This window comes from Aotus nancymaae, unplaced genomic scaffold, assembly GCF_030222135.1.
Source record: "Aotus nancymaae isolate 86718 unplaced genomic scaffold, 86718_ANA_hifiasm-v0.15.2.pri h1tg000043l, whole genome shotgun sequence".
Lineage (NCBI taxonomy): Eukaryota > Metazoa > Chordata > Mammalia > Primates > Aotidae > Aotus > Aotus nancymaae.
Genome location: NW_026988457.1, coordinates 16437503 through 16449508, shown reverse-complemented (window position 1 = coordinate 16449508; position 12006 = coordinate 16437503). Strand labels below are relative to the sequence as shown.

The 12006-nt window shown below is 48.5% G+C and overlaps 1 protein-coding gene across 1 annotated transcript in view; it reads left to right on the top strand.

Annotated features, from left to right (window-relative positions):
* LOC105707345 (rho guanine nucleotide exchange factor 11-like) overlaps nucleotides 1–12006 on the top strand; it is a 46804-nt gene that overhangs the window by 23864 nt on the left and 10934 nt on the right. The window contains 11 exon segments of the mRNA XM_064361785.1: nucleotides 1039–1183; nucleotides 1804–1900; nucleotides 2678–2692; nucleotides 2695–2706; nucleotides 6189–6315; nucleotides 10063–10248; nucleotides 10338–10385; nucleotides 10609–10796; nucleotides 11176–11322; nucleotides 11610–11689; nucleotides 11845–11970. Of these exon segments, the coding sequence (XP_064217855.1) occupies nucleotides 1039–1183; nucleotides 1804–1900; nucleotides 2678–2692; nucleotides 2695–2706; nucleotides 6189–6315; nucleotides 10063–10248; nucleotides 10338–10385; nucleotides 10609–10796; nucleotides 11176–11322; nucleotides 11610–11689; nucleotides 11845–11970 (1171 nt within the window).

Sequence of the window (12006 nt, the reverse complement as noted above, 5' to 3'; positions counted from 1 at the left end):
GTACAACCACGCAGGACCATGGTTCCTGCAAGTTTAGCTCTCAGGGGAGATCATGAGGCCCATGCCCCAGTGTTCAGGGATCACTGCCTGGTCATGTGGGCCCACTCCTCATTGGGAAGACACCAAGCTGCCATCGCTCCTCACAGTCCCATACCTGGCTGCAGCTTCTCTACCCAGATGAGCCACTTTTTTCCCTTAAATCACCTAAAGTGGTGATGGTAATCATGAAGTCAGCCTGTTAGTGGCATCTGCAGAGGGGAGCTGGGGTGCAGCACAGTTCCTTTCTTGGCACATATTAGAATTTTGTTTTGCAAGCTATATATTCATCTCATTGTTTTTCATTAGCCAAGGTTAAAGTGAGTTTGCACTCCCTGAGCAGACAAACTAATAGGGGAGAGAAAATGGGGTTAGGAGTCTGTTGAAGAGGGAAAAACAGCCAGAGCCGAAGCCTTGCTGCATTGAATGCACAGGGTGGATCATCATCCATCCAGGAAATTGTGGGTACAAATGCATTTTTAAACACAGAGCTCTGGACATTTTCATCTGTGGCAATTGGAGGCCACTTGCCAGCTCCTTTTCTGTCTCTTTTTCTCTGTCCTGGGGGTGGGAGGATGGTGACGGCAGTATACCTTGGCAGAGGCTGCTTGACATTTCTCCTTTGCCCTGGCCTCCCCACCCCTGCACATATGCCTGAGAGTATCAGCTGCTGACCTCAGCCAGTCCTCCAGGTCTGCCTATGACTTGACCAGCCAGGAAATTATTTATTTACATTTTAGGGAATTGGCATGTTCTTCCACTGACCATCATCTGCTCATGGGGAACAGTTCTGCTTAGGGAAAGAATTAAGACTTCTCCTGGGAGTCTTGCTAGCCCAGACTTTTAGCCAGCTTCTGCCTGCTCTCCCATTTAATTATTCTAGACTTCCCTTTGAATACTTTGACCTATAACTACCCCTTCCCCACTCCACTGGGTGGTGGTGAAACACACAGGGAAGATAACTTGAGCTCTCTGATTTAAGACAGTGTTCCTCTTTTACAGCGCCCCCATGGACTTCGCCCTCAATACCTACATGAGCCATGCTGGGATCCGTCTTCGAGAGGCACGACCTTCTAACACAGCTGAAAAGGCCCAGTCTGCTCCTGCCAAGGACAAGTGGCTACTCTGCTTCCCTAAGACCAAGAAGGTGAGGGCTGCGCGCAGTGGCTCATGCCTGTAATCCTAGCACTTTGGGAGGCCAAGGCTGGCGGATTGCCTGAGCTCAGGAGTTTGAGACCAGCCTGGGTGACATGGTGAAACCCTATCTCTACTAAAATATAAAAATTAGCCTGGCGTGGTGGTGCATGCCTGTAACCCCACCTACTCGAGAAGCTGAGGCACGAGTATTGCTTGGGGAGATGGAAGTTGCAGTGAGCCAAGAGCACACCACTGCACTCCAGCCTGGGCAACAGAGTGAGACTCTGTCTCAAAAGAAAAAAAAGAAGAAGAAAGTAAGACAGCTGTCCTAGAAAATACCTCCTCTTGGTGCAGTGCGCTGTGCTAAGGTAGATCAGGAAAACCATCTTGCAGGTCTCTGGCTATATCCCTCCACCTAGATGTGGAGTCAGTGAGAACCCCCAGACTACAGCAGCTCTCAGTCCCTTCCAAACCCAGGCCAGAGGTGAATGTACTCTTAGGGTACCAGCAAGAGTGAACTCTCCAGTTATTTGCTGAGGGCCAGCCTTGGGGGACAGTGACAGAACTGATTAGCAGCCACACCTGGGTATCGGGACCTCCTCCAAACCCCAATGTCTCCTGTCTCAGCAGAGCAGCAATTCCAAGAAAGAAAAGGATGCCTTGGAGGACAAGAAGAGAAAGCCCATCCTCAAATACATTGGGAAGCCCAAAAGCTCTTCTCAAAGCAGTGAGTATTTGGGGAGCAACAGCCTTGGGCATTCCTTGGGCAGGGACCTCAGCCCTTTTATATACCGGTATGTTGGCAGAGGGCCTTCCAGTGTTTCTGGGAGCCACAGGCTCGAACTGAGACCACAGCCACTTTCTCCCCTTGCCAAATCCAGTGCAGGATCTCTGGGGTTCAGGTAGATGTTTCCAAGCCAAGGAAGCTGTGCCGGTCCCTGGGTCTTAGTCTAGGAACCCAGAACAGTTGTAGTTAGCAAACAGCCATGTGAGAAACATCTCCCCCTGGCAAGGATCGCCCTGTGGACAGTAAATGCCCCCTTCACCTTCATCCAAGGGCCTATCATATTTCCCAGCACACAGGACTGCAGGAGTACAGATGCAGGTGGGAGATGGTTGAGTCACTATTAGTAGAACTAGTCAGTTTGGGGGCAAGTTTGGGACCCAGAGTTTCCTCTAATGCCATCAATAACCTAAAACTCAAGTGATCCTGCCATTGATCTCTTCCCAGCACGGAGAAACTTGTCTGGAAATTGTTGTTGGCCCCTCCCAGTCATTACCTTAAACCCCCCAGCATCAGTGGGAATCTGTGAAGGGCAGTGGGGTGGGCCAGCTGCCCTTTCTGAAACTGCTGCATTGCAGGAGAGGGAAAGGGATTCTTCGAGATCAGCCTTGATTTTTGCCACTGCCTTTTCATTTTCTGGCTTGATGTAACTTGTATTTTGATTCTTAAAACATTGATGTGACTTTTAATGGTTTACTTCTGTTTTGGTTTTTCTTTTAGCATTTCATATTCCCTTGTCCCTGTGGAAGGTAAAAGGACCATTTTCTTTGGGTTTGTCTTTGCATTAGCATTGAGTTTCCATCTCCCAAATCCTGTCTTTTCTGTTCCTCTTCCCTCCCTTTCTTTCTCCTCTCCATTTCTCTTATGCATTGCTCTTTGTTGCTAAAGCTGCTGTGTGCTGCAAACCCTGTGGGGGGTTGGGGAGGGCACCACCCTCATGCCAGGTACCAGACCTTGTCTCCTAACCCAGAGTTTCAGGGGGCAGGGCCCCTTCTTCTGCAGGGACAGCTCCTTCTGGTAGTTCTGGCCAAGGTTAGACTTCTGGTTCCTCTGGCAGTTTTTTCACAGCTGGAGGCCTTTTCTCTATTATTCAGTCACATCTCCATGGATGAGCATTCCAAAAATCCAGAGTTCTATATAAATGAGAGGAATCCTTACACATTGAAGGGTCTTGCAGTGAAGCAGAGCACCTCAGATTTTGTTTTAAATTTTTTTTGGAGTCGTATTCTCACTCTTGTTGCCCAGGCTGGAGTGCAGTGGTGTGATCTCACCTCACTGCAAACTCCACCTCCCAGGTTCAAGGGATTCTCGTGTCTCAGCTTCCCAAGTTGCTGGGACTACAGGCATGTGCCACCACGCCCAGCTAATTTTTGTATTTTTAGTAGAGGCGGGGTTTCACCATATTGGCCAGGCTGGTCTCGAACTCCTGACCTCAAGTGATCTGCCCACCTTGGCCTCCCAGAGTGCTGGGATTACAGGTGCCAGCCACCATGCCCGGCCAGTGCCTCAGATTTTTGTTTTTAGTTAAAATAATAATAAAAATTCTCATTTTTGAAAGTGGTTTTTTTTTTTTTTTAAAGTAAAGTAGGAGTCTCTGACAATTTTTTCTCCTGGGTATTTTTGTTCCTATCATCTACTTAAGCCCTTCAGTGTAGCACCTCCATCTCTCTTGACTTTTAACTACCAGCACCGCGTAATCATGGCAGTGAAAAAAGAATGACCCTTAATGTATTTTAAAGGACCTAATATCTTCCAGAATCTATGTATTTAAAACATTAATGTGATACATATTAACGCACGAGAAGCTTAGCGCCTACAGTGAAGTGTTCCAGAACGCACCAAGTTCATTTCCTGTTAATAAGGTCCATGTGCATGCAATTGATTCACACTCTCTAGGCTCTACAGTAAATAGAGAGAGAGAGAGGGAGGCGCCCACAGTGAAGTGTCCCAGAACGGAGCAAGTTCATTTCCTGTTAATAAGGACCATGTACATGCAATTGATTCACACTCTCTAGGCTCTACAGTAAATAGAGAGAGAGAGAGGGAGGCGCCCACAGTGAAGTGTCCCAGAACGGAGCAAGTTCATTTCCTGTTAATAAGGACCATGTACATGCAATTGATTCACACTCTCTAGGCTCTACAGTAAATGGAGAGAGAGAGAGAGAGAGAGAGGGAGGGAGCAATGGGATGCAATCAGGAAATTATTCTGTTACTACAATTTATTTTATGTAAAAGTGACAATGAAAAATATTCAAAATTATTTTAAAAGTTACTAAACTCTTAGACTCTATGCCATTTTAAGCAGTAAAAATAAGGAATTAATGAAAAAAAGTTTATAAAACAATGGGGAAAAAAGAATGGCCTTGAAATCCAGTCCTCAGTTTTGTTTTTTTGGTTTGTTTTTTTTTTTTTTGGTTTTTTGTTTTTTTTTGAGACAGGGTCTTGCCCTGTCACCCAGGCTGGAGTGCAATGGTGTAATCATAGCTTACTACAGCCTTGAACTCCTGAGCTCAAGCAATCCTCCCACCTCAGCCTTCCAAGCAGCTGGGACCACAGGCGTATATCACCACACCTGACTAATTTACTTTTGTAGAGACAGGGTCTCACTCACTATATTGCCCAGCCTGGTCTCAAACTTCTGGGCTCAAGTGATCCTCCTGCCTTGGCCTCCCAAAATGCTGGGATTGTAGGCATGAGGCACCATGTGCCTAATAACTTCGCTCTTTTTAAAAATGCATTTCCTTCTACCTGTTTTTCCCGTTACTCTGGGTCATTCGGTTATACCAGATCTCAGGGCTACACCTGTTTCTTGCCACAGGTCAGGTATAACTCTATGTAGAGCACAACTGGGTGTTTTCCAAGTGGCCCATGGGAAAGGGAAGAGGGGACTCAGCCTGTTGGCTTTCCATTATAGGATGTTCCCAGACTCCCACATCACCACCCAGCCAAGGTGGCTCAGGGCTGTGTCTGCTCAGCTGACCCTGGCATCTGCATGGCTTCAAGGCCCAGGTGCACATTCAGGCTGGCACAGGCGAATCTGCTCTTAATCTCCAAAACAAGAGTGATGTTAGTAGCCCTTGTTCCTATAATATGCACACACAGCCACTTACACAGTTTTAGAAAAATATTCCCTAGCCACTTGCCTAAAGGCTGTGGAGCTGTAGACTTTGAAAACAGCAGCTAAATGTTTTTTTTTTTCTGTTCTCTCTGACTTAGAAATTTTCCTATGAAAGTCAGATTTTGAGACAGCTTTGTAAGATTGTATATTTATAAGTTTGCCCATGACTTCAGATGTCAGAATCTCTGAAGTCATCGGCAGAACTCTTAGTATGGTTAGGATCAAGGCCCAGACCCTGAGCTGTTGATATTGCCTCCTCATGTCCACTCATCCTTACCGCTGGTCTCAGGCAGCCAGCATCTCTAGCCCACCCCTGTTCTAGCATCGCTGGGCTGGGCTGAGAACTGAGCTAGTTGACTTGAAGGTGAATTCCTTATCTCTCTTCCCTCCTGCCGAGAGCCATGGAACAATGGGTCTGATTTCTCCAGGGGCTCTAGATGGCACTACCTGTGCCTTTTCACTCTCTCTTCTGCCCTGTCTGTCTGAACAAGAACAGCTCTCTTCTGCCTTAGCTGTGAAAGGGGGCTGGAGTTTGAATGCCAGTGAAGTCTTTCTTCTGTTCCTCCTAGGTCATCTCTCACGGTACTAGAGAGTCTGATTCTGTAGTGATGGAGGCCAGAGAAGGGCAGAAAGGACAGGAAGGAGAGACAGAGAGAAACAGAAATAATGAACTCTAAAATTCATTTAAATTTGAGAAACGCCTGATATATTTTGGCAACATGGTCAAATTACATGTAGATGTGCTTTGGTCTTCCTGGCTATTTTTTTAAACTGTATGTGGCTCTTAGGAAAAACCTGATCGTGACTTTCAAGCAGAAGCATTATTGTAATAATATGAGAGCCAAAAGAACATTTATGGAAAATAGACTTCCAAACCCTCTCATTCTGCACATGAGGAAAGAATAGACCCAGAAAGGTAGCATGACTGCCCAGGGCCACACGGCGAATTCATAGGAGAGCCGGGACCAGGGCGCATCTCCTGACTCTTGATCTGGTGCTGTTCTCATCCACACTTGCTCATTGCTCTGTCTGCTGGGATCTGGGGGAGTCAGGGCCTGAGAAGCGATCCCTGAACAGCAAGCCTAGCATCCTTCATTTCCTTTTTGCTTCTAGTCAAACCAGGCAGTGTGAGGAACATCATTCAGCACTTTGAGAACATTCAGCAGCATGACGCCCCAGAACCTGGGACCCGGCGACACTTGATGGGAAGCTTTCCCGAGGAACTGCTGGAGAGTGACAGGTAGCAGTGGCTGGATGGGACTTGCCAGCTGCTCAAAGAGTAGGGCCTGGGCGGGGCTGATGCTAGGGTTTCATTCCAGCTACCTTACCCATCTCCACTAGCCTCTAAGCTCCCTGTACAGAACTTCCTCCCCAGCCCCAGTATCTTCAGGAGACACATTATTTGCTGGTGAGCAGGCCAGTAGGAGAGCAAGGATATCCCCGACTTCCAGCCCAAGAACGACACGCTTTTAAAATTCCCTTTGGATTTACCACCTGATGACTCAGTAGCCTTCATCTAAGATCCAGCTAGATATTGTAAAGCAGTTAATCAGGAAACCCTAAGTGACAAGGATAAGGAAGACTATAGTGGGGGCAAGAGGAAATCCTGAGAAATAAAGACCCAGCAGGCAAAAGAAAGTCGTTTCCTGTCTGTATGTGAAAAAGAGAGCCAGAGATGAGGTTCTGCTGGGTACTTTAACGACCAGGGATGTAACTATAGGCATCATGTCCACCTCAGCAAAGAGAGGCCAAGTGGATTGATTATAAATGAATTGTTTTTTCCTTTTAAGAAGGAAAAAGGGATTGAGACACTGGCATCTCTCATATTCTCCTTCTTTGGTCAGGTTCTAACTAGAGTCCTTGTCTGGCATGAAAACATATTCTTGGACTTCCTTGCTCTTGACTGTAGCATGACAACAATCAAGTCATGTCTAAAATTCTACAGCCAACACTTAAAATCAAATGCCTGTAGTCAGAAGTATTCATGCAAATTATTTAAGTCACCCTCAAGGTATAGTCACATGGTCTTATATGGGGGAATAATGCTTGTGTACACTCAAGCCTGAGAGCCATTGAGGTGGAGTACAGGCAGGCATGAAAGCAAGTCAGCACGTAGTAGTCTGGATATTCAAGCCATTTTGTCTTTGATTTTTTTTTTTTTTTTTTTTTTGAGACAGGGTCTTGCTCTGTTACCCAGGCTGGAGTACAATGGTGCAGTTATAGCTCACTGCAGCCTCAAACCCCTGGGCTCAAGAGATCCTCCCATCTCAGCCTCCTGAGTAACTAGGGATACAGGCATGCACCTGGCTAATTTTTTTTTTTTTTAGACAGTCTTAAGTTGCCCAGATTGGTCTCAAACTCCCGACCACAGCAGTCTTCCTGCCTCAGCCTCCCAAAGTGCTAGGATTATAGGCATGAGCCACTGCACCTGGCCTATTTTGCCTTTGAAACACTAATTGCCAGGCCAGGCACAGTGGCTCACACCTGTAATCCCAGCACTTTGGGAGGCCGAGGTGGGTGGATCACATGAGGTCAGGAGTTCAAGACCAGCCTGGCCAACATGGTGAAACCCCGTCTCTACTAAAACTACAAAAAAATTAGCCAGGCATGGTGGCAACCGCCTATAATCCTAGCTACTCGGGAGGCTGAGGCAAGAGAATCACTTAAACCCAAGAGGTGGAGGTTGCAGTGAGCCGAGATTGCACCACTGCACTTCAGCCTGGGTGACAGAGCAAGACTCCATCTCAAAAAAAAAAAAAGAAATAACTGATCATCAAACCGTGAGTCAAGCTTTCCTGCTTGAGTGCAGGTTACTCCTGTTTATCTGAAGCCTTTTTTCAGCTTAACACTTATTTAAAGATTTTGTTGAAAAAAAAAAAAAACAAAGATTTTGTTGTCATGAGAATTGACAGATTTACGGGAGGTAAAGGTTAGATTTGTACTAGGGGGAAGATTGAGTTCTAACATTAATTAATACACAAATTATGTGATTCCTGTGGTAGCACATGTCATAGATACAGCAAATATTTTAAGATTATAAGACATCAGCCGGGCACGGTGGCTCATGCCTGTAATCCCAGCACTTTGGGAGGCCAAGGCGGGTGGATCACAAGGTCAAGAGATCGAGACCATCCTGGTCAACATGGTGAAACCCTGTCTCTACTAAAAATACAAAAAATTAGCTGGGCATGGTGGCGCATGCCTGTAATCCCAGCTACTCAGGAGGCTGAGGCAGGAGAATTGCCTGAACCCAGGAGGCGGAGGTTGTGGTGAGCCGAGATCGCACCATTGCACTCCAGCTTGGGTAACGAGTGAAATTCCGTCTCAAAAAAAAAAAAAAAAAGATTATAAGACATCAGCATTTTGAGAAAATATCTGAGACCATTTACAAACTTGTATTCTTGGCATTGTGAGGTAAATCTGCCCTAAGACGTTCACTAGGATCCTAAAGCCACTCTAAGCAGAAGCCTTTGGATTTGATGCTTATAAATTCTTTGGCAATCTCAGAAGAAATAGTATTAGCAGTATGGTGGGTGAGAGCTTGTTGTAGATACTCAGCAAGGTTAAGATTCCCCAGTTCTAGAGGGCAGTATCCTAGGAATTTTGGGCCAAAGCTAGATGATACGCCTCACTTGTTGGTGGGAGCATTACTCACTTCTGGGTGCTTGAAGGAAGGTGCTTAGCTCTGCAGCTCCAGTGACTCTACTGGGTGTTTGTTGTGGTGGTACAGGGACCCATTAGGATGCTGTGAAAAGGGTTCCGAGTTAGTCTGGGTCGGGATTTTCTAACAGAATTCTGGAGGGTGGATTTAGTAGGGGATCGGTGGGCAATGTGTTTTCTAACCCTGCAGATAAACCCATCTCAGGACCCTAGGAGATGAGCTCCATTTTGGATCATCTGGCAGTTTGGCCACAATGAATGGAGACTGAGACATTTAGCTCCTCATTGCAGCAACTTGCTGTGCTGTTAAGAGCTCTGCAGACATTTCCAGGCCTCCTGTGGTCCTAGAAGCAGAGCAGGATGTAGATTACTGATAATATCAGAAAAGAACCAGCCCAGCAGGGCCATGGCATGGGGGTGGGGGACCATCCTGGGGCAGTTAGGGATCAGAGATGCCAGCTGTCTTGGGCTGATGCATGGCAGGACCCAACACCGCAACACCCAGTCGTCAGCATCTCATCAAACCCCAGAGACACTCAGTGGCCAAGCACAGCCGGCCAAGGAGCGGGTCCTGCCCATCAGTAAAAAGGCCCCTTTAAGCACAAGCCTGTCTGCTCCTGAGAGGTAATGGAATCTTAGAAAGGGTGCTGTTAAGAATGGAACTCATCCTCATCACAACTGGAGGGCTAGGAATCCAGCAGCAGACAGAATTTTCTGACAGGCAGCAATTTCTGACAGGCAGCAGATAGAATTTTCTGATAGAAATTTCTGACAGTTGTGGAATATCCTAAAATAAGCTGCCAATATAGTGACTCTGCTTTCCTCTTATGACCTTGTAAAAGAGGTCCGCCTCAAGCAGAGTTGAAGGTGGGAGCTGACTCGTTCCAAAGCAAGGGCAATGTGGACTGGCCACTGGACGGCCCCAGGGGCAGGAAGCTTGGACTCTGTGGTCTCTGATGAGGGACAATGATGTCCACCACCTTCCTGACAGGACCATGGTTTCCCAGGCCTCTGGACACCCTACAAGTCTGATTTCATTTGCCCCAGGTTTCATCTTCCTGTTAGGATCCCTTCCTAACAGCTCCAGAGGAAGATGACTGTTCATCCATCAGGCTAGGCTGGGGAGAGGGAAGGAGTTTGTAGAGCAGCAAAAATGGCCTGTCACTGAGAAGCTTCCACTGCCATCCAGGTGCCTTGGCCATGTTTGGCAGGGAGAACCTGCGGCACGGAGGCACCCCTGAGATGGAGCCGCAGGTAAGAGCTGGCCAGGATGTAAGCATGGCCCACTGGCTTCCCAAGTCCCAAAGTCTCTGTCTCTTCTCCGCAGTTCACGCTCAGAGATTCACCTGGGCTGCTCTGAAAGCCTCAAGGGCCGGGAAGAGATGAAATGGTCTCGAAAGGCAGAGAACGTGCCCCGCTGTCGCTCTCGCAGTGACGTTGACATGGATGCTGCCGCAGAAGCTACTCGCCTGCACCAGTCGGCATCGTCTTCCGTCCCCAGCCTCTCCACCAGGTGGGCAGGGCTACAGTGGCTGCACCCATGGTCATTTTGGGGGGTGGGCAAGGATAGAGGGTTGCTGAGAGTTGACATGCCCTCAACAGGTCTCTTGAGAACCCAACCCCTCCTTTCACTCCCAAAATGGGCCGCAGGTAAGTGATGGGCACGGTGGGGCCTCTGTTTGGTGTCTCCATGTCCCAGCCACACCTAGCTGCTCTCTCACCCGCAAGGGGCTGGTTGGGTGGGTGTCTCCTCTTCTGGGCCCACTGGTTTCCCATGTGCATGAGGCAAGCACGTTGGGCAGGAGAAGGAGGGCCAAACCCTGTGTGTGAGTTCTTCCTCCTGGGTGAAGCTGAGCTGCCTGTTTTCCCCTAGGAGCATTGAGTCCCCCAGCTTGGGGTTCTGCACAGATGCCCTCCTTCCCCACCTCCTAGAGGATGATCTGGGCCTGCTATCTGAGCTGGAGCCAAAGCCTAATGCCCAAAATTGGCAGGATACAGTGGGTAAGGATGTGGTGGCTGGGCTAACCCAGAGGGAGATTGTCCAGCAAGAGGTCATCAATGGTGAGAAGGGCCCCACTGCCCACCGCTCTGCTCACACACGGGAACCACTGCCCGCAGCTCTGCTCACACACGTGGGAACCACTGCCTGCAGCTCTGCTCACACACGTGGGAATAGGTCCAGAATGCCTAAGACACAAGGGCAGGAAAGAGGCAAATAGGGTGGGGACCCCTGTGGGCTGGAGCAGCTCCACATTGCCTATTGCTGTAAGGTCCCCCTCAGTTCTGGCCCTTGGGGTGAGAGAAAAGTTGTATGATCTAAAACCAGCACTTCAATTCCCCCAAAGGTAGAGTGGTGGAGGGGCCAGGGCAGGGACTCTAGATACTTGCTGATCTCTTTTCTCCCTGGCTTTCTACCCTCCTTGTCACAACCACCACTCAGAGCTGTTTGTGACTGAAGCTTCCCACCTGCGCACACTTCGTGTCCTGGACCTGATCTTCTACCAGCGAATGAAGAAGGAGAACCTGATGCCCAGGGAGGAGCTGGCCCGACTCTTCCCGAAGCTGCCTGAACTCATAGAGATTCACAGTAAGGAGCCGGTGCCCCTCCAGACTCCTCCTCTGCTGCCCTTCAGCTTCCTGTTCCACTTTGGCCCACCTGCCTGGACCTCCCTGAGTAGATAAACCCCCACCAATCCCTGGTGAGGAAAAGATCTGTGGACAGCCTGAAACCAGCACTGGAGTTCACCCAAAAGTAAAATGGTTTCCAGACCCTCCCCATGGCACTGATGTCAGAGATTCACTTGTTTCTGTCAGAAAGGTTCTGGTAATTGAGCTCAACCCCAGGCATTTCTAGTTGTTCTCTTCTCACCCTAGATTCCTGGTGTAAAGCCATGAAGAAGCTCCGGGAGGAAGGCCCCATCATCAAAGAGATCGGTGACCTCATGCTGGCCTGGGTATAGCTCCAAACTTTTCCCTCTCAGCAAGGAGATTGGGGGAGGCAGGTTCCCATTCCCCAAGGCCAGGGAATTTGGCAAAGGAAGGGATAGGCAGGGGACCGGTCCCAGGCAGGGATGTGATGCCTAGTCCTGTGTCCATTCTGCCTCTTTAGTTCGATGGCCCTGCCCGAGAGGAATTCCAGCAGGTGGCTGCACAGTTCTGTTCCTATCAGTCAATAGCCCTAGAGCTAGTCAGTACCAAGCAGCGCAAGGAGAGCCGATTCCAGCTCTTCATGCAGGTACGTCTCACCCATGCCCCGGCCTTCCTTCATCTC